Here is a 12,864-nt window from a genome sequence, read left to right on the forward strand (position 1 = left end):
CAGATTTGTAAAATTTCCAAGAGACAATTAATATTATTGCCAATATTATCATCCAGCATCCCAAACAATTCAAAACACACATTTCCAACTAGCAAATAAATAATTAAGCCACGAAAATGGCACAATAAAGTGTATGAAATCATTTGTGACTATTAATAATAATTGTTGACATTTTTATTAGCGTGCAATTATTGCTTGCTTGGAAATTTTCCTCAGGAACCTCATATCTACAGCATTCTACTTTCATACTTCCTCTGTAAGTTTCTAATAATATAACAAACTATCTACCGTGTTAGACATAATTTTCGAAATATTAATATTTTGAAATAAAACATAAAAAAGTTTAAAAAATGTCTCACCTTACGTTTTTCGTCTAAAAACTGACCTAAAATTACTGATATTGAAATACAAAAATATTTTATATTATTATTAATGTATTATAAATATTACTGCAACCTCACTTTTTTGTCGTTTCATATAGACACATCGATTTCTATGAGATCGTAAGAGCTATGCCGAAAAGTGATCAAATTGACTCAACGGGTAATAGCTGTTCGTTCTCAAAACCGGACAAATTGGCCTGAGGAGTTCATGAAAATAAAAATGAATTTCAGAATATTTTTAATAATATTTGGCTAATTTATATAGCGCCGTTTTCGTGAGAAATCACCTCAAGGGTGCTGTACAAATATATTTCTTATAGTTAATACTAGAACTACTGACTTATTTTTAAGACTTATATCTAGTGACTTACGACTAAGGCCTATAACTACTATCTTAACGACATATATACGAGTATTTACATATTTAGCAACTTACCACCAAAATTAATATTAACAATCTAATCTTACTAACGCCAGAAGAAGGAAGTTCTATTATATTAGGGTGTTTTTATTGTTAGCTGGATATATATGTTAAATGAATGAATAAAATCAATCGTCAATCTTAAACGCATCTAGATGATTCATATGCCAACAATTAAACCGATTGACTTGTTGTGTTCCCGCTGATATTGTCCATTGTCCATTGGTAGGCAAGTCAATAGCAAAATTGAATGAACGGAATCGCTAGATAATGTAACAATTACGATATAAAAAAAAGAAAAAAAAAAGAAATATTTGGATAGAATTTTTTTTATAGTGAATACCTCACAAGAGTCCCAACTGCTCCCGTCTGGAGCCAGTGAGACTATGGCATCCCCAATTGGGGGATGTTGTGAGGCTGAAGGTAAGTGGGGAAGGGAAAGAGGAAGGTGGGGAAGTACCTGGCTATTCAGATCTAGTCACTAAACATGGCTAAAGCCATTTGGAGCAACGTTTCAATTCTGAATGGTGGTCTTACACCAGGGCGATACTGGTAGTATCTTCCACTCTGGAACGTGCCGCAAATATACTATATATTATTTTAATTAATTAATTGTGAAATAACACAAATTAATCAAATAAAATTTATTTGCGCACGCCGGGTTCGAACCCGCGACCTTCGGAATGGCAGTCCAATGCGTTACCACTGGACTATGCCGGCCGTCAAAGAATGACGGATTATGGAAATGAGTGTCTGAAAAAGTGAGTTTTTAGTTTGGACGTTAGTTTTTAGTTTTTAACAATAATAAAAAATAAAAAAGGCCTTATAAACTTTAGATAAATTTAACCTTTTTGGAACGATTTGGTGAAATATTTACCGTTCGTAATCTCCGGCAGAATACACGGTGCGCATCAGTCTCCGGGCGCGCCCTCTTAGCGCCCCCGCCGGCCCCTCCTCCCCCTCCCGAGCTGCCTCGGCCAGGGGCACCGGCTGCACTTGGAACACCTCCCTCCACACCTCAAACAGGCTCTTGGACATGTCCTTCAGTCCGATGTTTATCTTGTTGATGTCGGCCAATTTGAGCTGAAATTCACATGGAAAAGATGAAATAATACAGTGAAAATCTCTTAAGAAGTTTTCCAAGGGAACGGAAAAACCTTATAATATGGGATAAATTGGGCTATTTTTCAAATTCAGTCTTCAAAGACGAGACAGGAGCGAAAAACCAAACTCTAAGCAAGAAAACTTAAACTCTAGTGTGCCAAGAGAGCCACCATGGATTTGCAAGTAACTCACGGCACTTGTCTCAATTTTAAGGTTAAAGGTTTGTAAAATGCCCCTAGCATACTAAAATTTGTTTGCTTGGCACGAAAATAATGTATCTGAATATTAGTATAGCTTGTCATTTCGTCACTTGCAAACATAAATTTTTAATCTGTGCGCATCGCAAATTCCGTTTAGTGAAGAAATATGTATAAATAATATTAACAAAATTATTATTAATTATTACGAAAATAGTCTCAGCCAGAGCATGCCGGGTCACTCAAAATTTTAGCTGGCAGACTAAGGGCTAAGCGAGTTTCACTGTAGTAATAAATTCTGATGACCATACAAACAATATATGTAGCATGTTAAAAGTGGTACAAAGGACTGGAAACCATTCACGCAGTAAAAAAGCTGTAAAAATGATTTGATTCACATAAACACAAATAACAGAAATTTTTATAAATATAGTCCATGTTTGTTCAAGGCATCCACTTCAAAAATAGACTTTTGAACTAATATATCGACGGTCCTAAAGAAGAATGTTCAGATGTGCAAATTTTTAGTTTTGCAGAAGAGCTGTTTAAAAATTCGTTTCTGAATTTTTACTGTTTTTGAGAACAAGAAATATACATACACAGTGTTGTTTGATATTTTGCCTTAACCTCTATTTATTTAATTGCAGATATATATTATCAAAAACGGTAAAAATGCAGAAACGAAACCGTAAACAGCTCTACTGCAAAATTACAATTTCGCACATCCGACATTGTTCTTCGGGACCGTAGATTTATATCAAAAATGAAGAGGAGATTTACAGCTTGACATCACAGATTTACCAAATACAACATATAAATAGTTACCTCAGTTCTTCATGATAACCGCCTTATTGGTGGGAGCAAGATAAAAAGTTAAAATAATATAAATAGACAATATTGTACACATATGCATAAAATTTTTAAGTTAAGTTTTTCAACTGCCCAGGAGCTATTGGGGTTGTTATAAACACGTTTAGGGAATGTTGTAAGGCTGAAATAAGGAGAGCTATTGGGGTTGTTATAAACACGTTTAGGGAATGTTGTAAGGCTGAAGTAAGGGGAGCTATTGGGGTTGTTATAAAGACGTTGAGGGAATGTTGTAAGCCTGAAATAAGGAGAGCTATTGGGGTTGTTATAAACACGTTTAGGGAATGTTGTAAGGCTGAAATAAGGAGAGCTATTGGGGTTGTTATAAACACGTTTAGGGAATGTTGTAAGGCTGAAGTAAGGGGAGCTATTGGGGTTGTTATAAAGACGTTGAGGGAATGTTGTAAGCCTGAAATAAGGAGAGCTATTGGGGTTGTTATAAACACATTTAGGGAATGTTGTAAGGCTGAAGTAAGGGGAAGAAGATACTGAAGGATAGACACAGAACATAACTATGGCTACACCTAAACAACATTTTGATTCAGAATGGCCAATTCACCATTTACACTGAGAGTATCTTCAACTCTGGAACAAGTTGTAAACAAACTATGATTTTTTTTATTTAAACAATGTGAAATAAGTTAGTAAATCAATGTTCAGGCCTGGTTTCGAACCTGTGACCTCTGGGTTAGTCAATGTCAGAGACAAGGTCAGATGCATCGACCTGAAACAATCATCAGTCATATTAACCCTTCAGTACTTTTATTTTACAAGCAATAATTATCAGGAGATTTTTCAAGGTGGATGAGTGTTTCAGGCGAATAATTATTGCTTGTAAAATAATTGTTACCCTTTCAGTACTTTCTTCATCACTTTTGTACAGTTTGCAATGTTTTCTGTGTATTTCAAATGTGTAAAAAAAAATACTGTTTTAGAAACTAGATAAAATTATCTTTCCGGTGTATGCATTCAAAATAAACATTACTATTTCTAAATAATAAAATTTTAATATCAAATGTGAAAAATGTTGTCAAAAACGATAACCACATTTTTACTTAAATTTTTACTCCAATCATAAAAAAAATTGAGATAACTCGATATTTTGAAAACACATTCGTTTTGTTAGGGGAATTTGTAAGAAAACTGTACCTTCACTTGTATCTAGTTCAAATAATCAAAAATAATAAATAATTTTTAAAGTTAAACCAACTGTCACGATAGCGGCGCAAAATATGAATTATTCATTTTGGCTATTTTTCGGAATTTATTAATGGATTCCGCATGATAGAAAAAAATACTTTTATAAAATATGGACGCTCGGTTATATATGACCCTCAAAGACTGGAGAGGTTAACAGTATTTACTATTGGATGAAAATATCATATTAATGTTTTATTATAGTTCAAGATGACTAAGTATTAAGATGAATTACCATCTTCCCCTTAGTCTTGCAGAAGTGCAGCACAGTGAGGCAGGCACGGATGTCATTGTTGGTGCGTAGTGCGAGGGCCTGCAGCAGGGGGGCGTCGGGGGCGCAGAAGCCCTCGCGCAGAGCCACCTCCGTCACTCGCTCTCCCAACCGAACGGGCAAGGCCGGGGGCACCACCAGCACCAGGGCCACCTGCCTGGGGTTGAATTTTCAGTTTACGTTTATGAGTACAATAATATTAAAAAATTTAACATCAATTTTATGATTTTTTTCAGTTCTTGCAGTGAAAATATGTATTCTCAACAATAAGATAACATACTACTGACATACGATAACAGCTCTTTAGGAAATGCAGACATGGCACTACCAAGCGAATCAAATACTTGAGTCGGGTCATGCCAAGTGTCGAACAGAAATACTGTGCAGAATCAGAAGATTTTCAAATAAAATTATATACAACAAGGACATTTACAGACATAATGCTAGGACATGCAATGATATCAGATTACCGGTCCGACCGGTCGGTGGCTGAGTGGGCATCGCGTTTGGGTCCCACCCAGGCGTCATGTGTTCAATTCCTCGGCTGGCTAAGTCCTCCATCACAACACAAGCAACATTTTCCGCTTACTGTGGTGTTAGGAGATTTTCAATTTTTTTAAATTTATTTTTTATTGTAATATAAGGAATATAGATACATAAATATTTAACAATATTACAGTTCTTGTGTCTGATAAGGGAGCCACGATTCTTACATAGGTTTTATGTTGTAATAATATTTTTGTATAGAATATAGATTTTTCAGTGTAATGTTTAATTAAAGCTTTTTTTGAAAAAAAAAAATTATTTAATTTATTTGTTCTGATTGGTTGACAATACAGCGCAGTTCAGATGGGAGATTATTGTAGTTTTTTTATGGCTTGGTAAATATAATGGTTTTGCATTGTGTAATAAATTGCTATTTCTCATTAGTTTGTAAAATTCTTGGTATTCTTTGTTATTTTTTTCTTTGCACATTTTTTACAGTGGAAACTTGCTTAAATATGTCATTGACATTTGGTACTGGAAACAATTTAAATAGTAACTCTGTTGAGAAGGTAGAATTTTTTTTAGTATTACTTTTATGATGATTCTTTGTGAAACTTTTACAGAGTTAAGATTGTTTTATAGGATCCTCCCCAGCCTATGATTCCGTAGATAATCAAAGGGTGGACAAGGGCATAGTACACATTTTTGATTGTTTTCACATTTAAAATATTTCTTAACCTAACAAATATATATACATTTCCTGATTCTTTTTACAAGCTCTGTAATGTGGCTGTTCCACTTCAGGTTTTGATCAATGATCACACCGAGATATTTAACTTCAGAAGAAGAGTTGATTACAGTACAAATAGGATTGTGTTGTTTACAGTTTACATTATCACACTTTTCATTGTGGATTATAAAACTAACTTTCTGATTAGGAATTTTCTTTAAGGAGAATAAGACATATGTTGGTTTTTTTTGCATTATGTGTGAGCAGGTTGAACATGTTATTCGTAAACTGGAAATTTTTGTTTTCTTTAAATAAAAGAAATTACCAAAAAAGGACAAAGACAATACGAAAAACAGTTTATTCTACAAAGGGGTGAAATATTATAATGCACTATCAGAAACCACCAATTAGTAAATTCAAAATAGATTGTAGGATTCACATTAAACACGAGAAAATTTAGTACGGTAAAAAGTTAAAATTAGTAATTTTTAAACTTAAATGTATAAATAACTGAAAAAAATGATACCTGTGATTAGAAACCATCAGCTCAGTTATAGCCTCTCTCTCTCACAAACAATGCATGTATCAGAAAGAGAGATTACAAAAGAGCTCTCGGCGACAGAACCATATTATCAGTTATATTATTAGTTATCAGGGCACTCACCTCAGGGGTCGCAAGGAAGGGGTGTAGGGGTCGTTGCAGATGCAGATGACGGGGCGCCGCACCACGTGGCCCTTGCCCTTCTTGCCCTTGCCCCCCGGGGGCGCATTAGACATGAACTTCACCAGGAACTCTATGGCCGGCAGGGGGGCTCCGTCTATTTCATCTGCAACATTTTAGACTCCTCAATCACGGCTCTGTCACTCCTCACCATTGGTTGAGCTTGAGCTCTTGGCACCATTGTTTCTAAACAATTTGCTTTCTGATATTTTAAAAAGTGTGTTTGTTAATTTTAGTGAGTCTCTCTCTTATAAGGGTTTCTAAGAGATCGGATATAGTTATTACGTGGGTAATCCTTATATGTGGGATAAATTAGGCCATTTTTTAATTTCATGCTTCAAGGAACCGAAAACAAACCTTCTTAATCATGAAAACTTCATGTGGGAATTTCTTAAGTAGGTTTCACTGTATATAATAAATTAATTGCTTCTCCTCAAATCAAGTGGGTATCACTGTATGCATAATGCTTTCAAGTTCAACTATTAAAAGTCATGTGTCAAAAATATAGAGAAAAGAGATCTTTACCCAACACCAAACAGTTGGGTCTTTTCTCAGCGTCAAGCACGGATTTCATCTGCGTTGAGTTTTCTAGAGAGGCTTTGAAAGACTCCACATTGCGGTCATCTGATGCATTCACCTCCACAACATTGTATCCTGCAGGAGAAGAAAATATATTACATTCATAAGCAAGCCTCTTGTGAAGTCTTTACTTGCTTGTGTTAACGACAGTGTGACTGACGTCTAGTATGAAAGAGATAGCATGGTAAAGCGAGAAGAAAGGATTATCAAAGAGTGTGAATAGTTGTCCAATGTCTCGGCACTCAAGATAATACATTGCGTTAATTACAAAATGTTATACATATTTCCCAATATGAATTGGGTACAAGTAGTCCACATAAATAATGTTATACAGACATTACACACATATCTTTATATTGCATTCTTCGGGCTGAATAAGGAAGCTGTTAGAGGCCCAGAGCTAAGAGATAATCAAGTCTCATTAAAATATTATGTAACAAAAACTCCACATTTAGATAAATTTCTAACTACATATTTCCATTAAGTCTAGTTTACCAAGACATTGAAATCAACAACACAAAAGTTAGCAGCAGGCGAGAAGCAATCATGTCCCATGGAAAAGGAATACTCTTCACAACATTTTTTACAATAACAATTTAATACCTGCATGGCGGGCTAGCAGATGCGCCAGGGTGGTTTTGCCGCAGCCCGGGGGACCACATAGGAGCGCTAGGGCTCGCGTGGGGCGGCCGTGGTCATCTAGCTCTGCCTCTGCCACTCCTGCCTTCCCGTCCCGCCCAAACTCAAACTTGCCCGAGCGCTTGTTGAAGCTATTCTTCACCTCAGGCTTCCTGAGTTTCACTTCTCGGTTGAACACCACCTATGGATGGGTTCAATTACATTTAAAAATGCAATAAAGATACCTGTATCAGTTTACAGAAGAAACAAAATTACCGAACCAATGTTGAAGACTTAGTGAGATAAGTTAATACGTGGCAAAGGGTGGCTGTAGTGATCTAGATCAAAGGATAACTTTCTTTTCTTGCAGTTTCAGTAAAGACGTATTGGTTTAAAGAATCTACGTTTGATAAAATCACAACTACATAGCTGTGTTACCACAAGCTGGCGATAAGGAAAAAAGTTGATCACGGTGAAAAAATTAATATAACAAACAGTACGGAAGTCATAATGTTTCAACCAGTGCAGTAGTGTCTTGTTCATAACCTCTTGACACCTGATTGAAACTTGACACCTACCTTGTCCCAAGATATAAGCCAGTGTAGCAGTGTCCTGTTATTTGTTACCTTGTCCCACAATTCAATCCAAAGCAGCAGTGTCCTATTGACGGGTTCGTCCCACAACTTAAGCCAATGATGGAGGGTCCTGTTAGTAGTTACCTTGTCCCCCAAATCAATCCAGCGCAGCAGTGTCTTGTTAGTGACTTTTACCACAACATAAATCATTGTAGCAGGGTGGTGTTAGTAGTTACCTTATCCCACAACTTAATCCAGTGCAGCAGGGTCCTGTTAGTAGCCTCATCGGACAGCAGTTCGCAGTAGCTGCGCGGGCGGTAGCGCTGAACCCACAATTCTCCCTCTACATCTCCCACCGCAACATTCTCCATATCCTCAAGTGCAGTCACTATGGGATGAGTTTTGCTCTCCAACTGAAAGTTGTTTAAACGACTTTAAGGAACCACTCTCTCAATGTGTTGTCTGTATCACGAGTTTTCAGTAATGGACTTAGAAAATTATCTCACATAATATGCATCAATTGATAACCAATTTTTAATTAGCTTTGTACATGATTTATTATTCTACGAAGTTGATATTCTTCATTTGACTCACTCTATTTTAGTGAGAAACAGCATATCTAGGACAAATTCTTAATATTTCAATAACACACCTTTTATTTGTTGAATGTAACATAGTGGTAAAAAAAGGTAGTGACAAATGATTGATACTTACATATGCCTTTGCTTCATCCCAGATAGCTTTGAATGAGTTTCCAAGAAGGTTTTTGTACCCCTTGTTGCAATTGGTTAACTCATCAATGTCCCGGTCCATGAACTCTTCATTGTGCATGCGCACGTATACCTTCTCTCCATCACTTCGGGTCAGAGGCAAAAATGGCCACCTGAAATATATGTCCATAATACTAAGTTAGAATGGAAATATTTGAATTTAAATTATATTGACAGCAGAAACATGAAGCTCATATTGATTTTAGATTTTATCACTAAGGATTCTATTGCAAAACTATTGAAGTATACCATTAGTATACTAGATACTGTAATAAAGTAAATTTGAAAAAACAGGGATTTTTGTCTTCTAATAAAAAATATCGGTATTACCTGGGTACATCGAAAGACAGGTTATGTGTGGTAACTGGTGCAGGAGCAGGAAGCACAGAGCGTAATGGGGCCCCGAGTCCTTCCAAGCGTCTCAACCGTCTCAGTTCAACTATTTTCTCCATTAACTCCCGGTCTCTCTGCTCCTCTGATACCTCCTCACCCCTGTGTCGCTTGCTCTCTTGGTACAACGCGTCTTCTTCCAGATCATCAATGTCTCCAAACAGGTCTTCTAGGGTTCTCTTTTGACCGCCCACCCCATTAACTTCCAAGGTGGCTGCATCAGTAATAGTTGCATCCAAGTCACATGTCCCAACACCAGATATATCCAGACTGGATGCCTCGAGGCCTGAAGCCTCCAGAGAAAGTATTCCACTTTCATCCTGATGCTTTTCACACGCATTTGTAGGGGAAACTATTGTGTTGACCTTTGGGAGAGAGGTGGATTCTGAGGGTGAATTCCCAAAGGTTTTGCGAATAGCAGGACTTGAGAAGTCTAAGGACCTTCTACTTTTAGCAAAGTTTTCTGGTTCTGGATGATGGTCTGGTTCTGTAAAATAAAGATAGGAACTAATTTGACAAACAAAGAATAACATGGAGATTGACAAATTAAACACAGAAACCAATCATTACAATTCAATAGAGACTGAGAAGCAATTAGTGTTTTACTAATAAAGCATGTCCGCTTAGTGTTTAAAGGTTTAGGAAATATTTCCAATAATAATTTCTGATATGTCAAACTTCTAAGGGGTGCTTTAAGACTTTGGGATGGCCCAGCGCCCTGCTCTGTAGGGAACCCACTTGCACAGCGTGTGTGTATACTGTGCACCCTAAATTAATATTCAGAATCACAGAATTCAATTCTCCATTTGTGTAAAAGCACTATGAAACAATACAAGACTGAATCAATTTTCGTATAATCAGGGAAGTTGAACATTATGTAAAAAGAAAAATTTTACAATGTCAAAAGACCGCCAAACTTCAGAACAATACCGAAGCACAGATATTGAGATACAACCGAATTGTAAGTTTGATAATTAACATAAATATATTCTATATTTTTTAAACAACATCACTGGCTATCAAATTGTCAGCAACAAAAAAATAATTTTTAAAAAATCTAGTGTTTTACACCACAATATATTACTATAACGTATTAATTGACATTGCACAATATATAGAAATTTTAAGGTATGTTTTATGCCAAATAAACAATGGCATGGTGTCACCTATTTATTAAAGGATACTGACATACATAGAGATGTTTTCCTGTTGGGTTCGTTAATTATTATGTTTTTTTAAATGTTTACTCTGGCACGAAATCCTGAACTGTAATATTACAATAGTAAAACAATTAATTTGTACCTTCATGTTCTCGTAATACGTCCAAGTCATCACCATACATTAACTCGTACTCTTCATCAGGATCTGGATAGTCTGACATATTAAGCGTAATAGTAAACTCGTTAGTAAATGAAAAATTAAATAATTAAACACTGCGGCACATAATAACCTAAATTCATTCAATAAAACATTGGAAACGACAACTGACAGGAAGATTTTACTTTCGCTCCAAAACTATTGTTGACAGATAAAAATTGACAGAAGAAATAAACCATAGATGTCGCGTTGCCATATATAAAAAAATAGTGATGTACAAAACAATGATTCTATTTTGGTAAAAAGAAGTCACTTTGTGGTTTGGGTCATAAATCAACTATCTGTTTGGGTTCCATGCTAACTCAAAATATGAGAATTCATCATATGAATTTTCAGAACAAATTTATTCAACACATGATGATTCATCACATGATAACTCAACACAGACATAGCATATCATATCACAGATTCAGAACAATACAAACTCATAATAGATAATAGTACATTTTCATCAAACGGGATTCAGCACAATTTTTGCAGATTCACTGTTACCAATAGACTCGCGCTAAAAGTTGCCTTCCATTTTATGGCTGTTCAAGCTTGTCAAAACCATACACAATAAATATTTAGAACGTACCTACTTTCTTATAATACCAGAAAATCGCGTGAAAAATGCGCATTTCGCGTTATTTGTGTGAAAAGGACAAAATTCACGTATGTAAATGTTGTAAAATTCGCGTTATCAATAACCGTATAATTATTATCTTAGATTCCAATTGGAATGAAAGATTTCGTTGTATGTAGGTGGAGAAGTATGAGAGAACACACAGTTGTAGCATATCAGCCGGGAATGGGGCATGTGCTACAGTACCTAATATGTAGTGAGTAGTTGGTTATACAGTTTTTATATCCCTCACAGGTCAAATGAATATTTTCTAAAATGTAGGTAACATATTAACTCACTCTAAAAACTGTGTAAATGATTTTACTTGGAATACGAACTGTGCAACTATAAGCCCGTTGTCCCACGGATTGGTAAGTAATTGACATAAACCCAATGCTGCAAGACCCTGCATACTAGGTAACGGTCTGCAGTGAAAAAAATGTAAAAAAAAAACATTTTAAAATTTATTTGTAGAAAGTTTTAATTCCGGAAAGATAAAGTTGTTTTTCAAAAATTTCAAAAATCATAAAACCGGATTAAAATTTAAGGAACAGACATGGCCTTTATGTTTCAACAACACACAGCGATATATCCAAAAGTACCTATGCTCGTTCCTCGGACCAAAAATATATAATACAATCATTATAAAATCCCTTCACAACTGAAACTTGTTATTTTTCGGTCTTAATAACTAAATGGTTATTAAGACTTAGGCAAGACAGATTCGGAAATATTATTAAAAAAATTCTTCTGATTATAATTATTGCCTAGTTTTCTCTAACATATATTTTTTATTTCCTTTTTGTAAGAATTTTAATTGACTCTTTATTATTTCTTTCAATATCTAAGCTTTCACTGTTTTAACATCTAAATAGATACACATAAAAATTATCTGTTCTGCAGAGGTTGTGGCTAGGAATCCCTAGCTTTATTCCAAACCAGCAGAAAAACAAACAAAAAATATGTCGACTCCCGTCGTATTCAAACGAGATTGGAATATTGATTGAATACGGCGAACTTATTATTTTGGGGTAGGCTGGAGAGAAAAAGTAAAAAGCCAAGACTTGAGTATTTTCTCTCCAATCTTAAATAATGCATAGAATTATTTGTCTACTCATATCTAAACCATTAAATTTAACGGACAGCATTTGAGTGTGGTCAAGAATAATTATTAGGATACTGTCTTCAATACACCAAATAAAAATAAAGTGATTTGCAACACAATTTATAATGTAATTTTCTAATCAATTAGAAATAATTAAAGTATAAGTAATTAAAAAATTGTTCAGAATCTCCAGCACAAGAAAAAATTCCCACCTTTCTTCACTTGGTTTTTGTGAAAGAAAGAAGTTGGGAACCCCTATCGTTGTATCACTCGATTAATTGCCAACCCCTATCAATAATCAAGTTTTGTATTGTCTTTGAAAAACCTCATGGAGGAGTGCAATGCCATGCCCGTACGTGTCAAACGCCCCATTTTTAAAACGGTTAGTAATTTCCGATTAAAACAATATCACATGCTTTTGTTTTTTTTTTATGACTAATAATTTATTTATTATGATTCCTTGCAACAC

The 12,864-nt window shown here is 35.3% G+C and overlaps 1 protein-coding gene across 1 annotated transcript in view; it reads right to left on the minus strand.

Annotated features, from left to right (window-relative positions):
• Positions 1 to 10,829, minus strand: part of cutlet (chromosome transmission fidelity protein 18 homolog) — a 54,607-nt gene extending 43,778 nt beyond the window's left edge. The window contains exons 1-9 of the mRNA XM_089637733.1: positions 10,612 to 10,829; positions 9,250 to 9,796; positions 8,864 to 9,032; positions 8,386 to 8,562; positions 7,560 to 7,776; positions 6,903 to 7,031; positions 6,321 to 6,483; positions 4,405 to 4,597; positions 1,682 to 1,887 (exon numbers count right to left, since the gene is read on the minus strand). Coding sequence (XP_089493859.1) covers positions 1,682 to 1,887; positions 4,405 to 4,597; positions 6,321 to 6,483; positions 6,903 to 7,031; positions 7,560 to 7,776; positions 8,386 to 8,562; positions 8,864 to 9,032; positions 9,250 to 9,796; positions 10,612 to 10,690 — 1,880 coding nt within the window. The 5' untranslated portion in view covers positions 10,691 to 10,829. The remainder of the gene's footprint in view (positions 1 to 1,681; positions 1,888 to 4,404; positions 4,598 to 6,320; positions 6,484 to 6,902; positions 7,032 to 7,559; positions 7,777 to 8,385; positions 8,563 to 8,863; positions 9,033 to 9,249; positions 9,797 to 10,611) is intronic.
• Positions 10,830 to 12,864: the final 2,035 nt, after the last annotated feature.

The sequence above is a fragment of the Hesperophylax consimilis genome, chromosome 1 (genome assembly GCF_061612785.1).
Source record: "Hesperophylax consimilis isolate HC1 chromosome 1, BYU_Hcon_1.0, whole genome shotgun sequence".
Taxonomy (NCBI): Eukaryota; Metazoa; Arthropoda; class Insecta; order Trichoptera; family Limnephilidae; genus Hesperophylax; species Hesperophylax consimilis.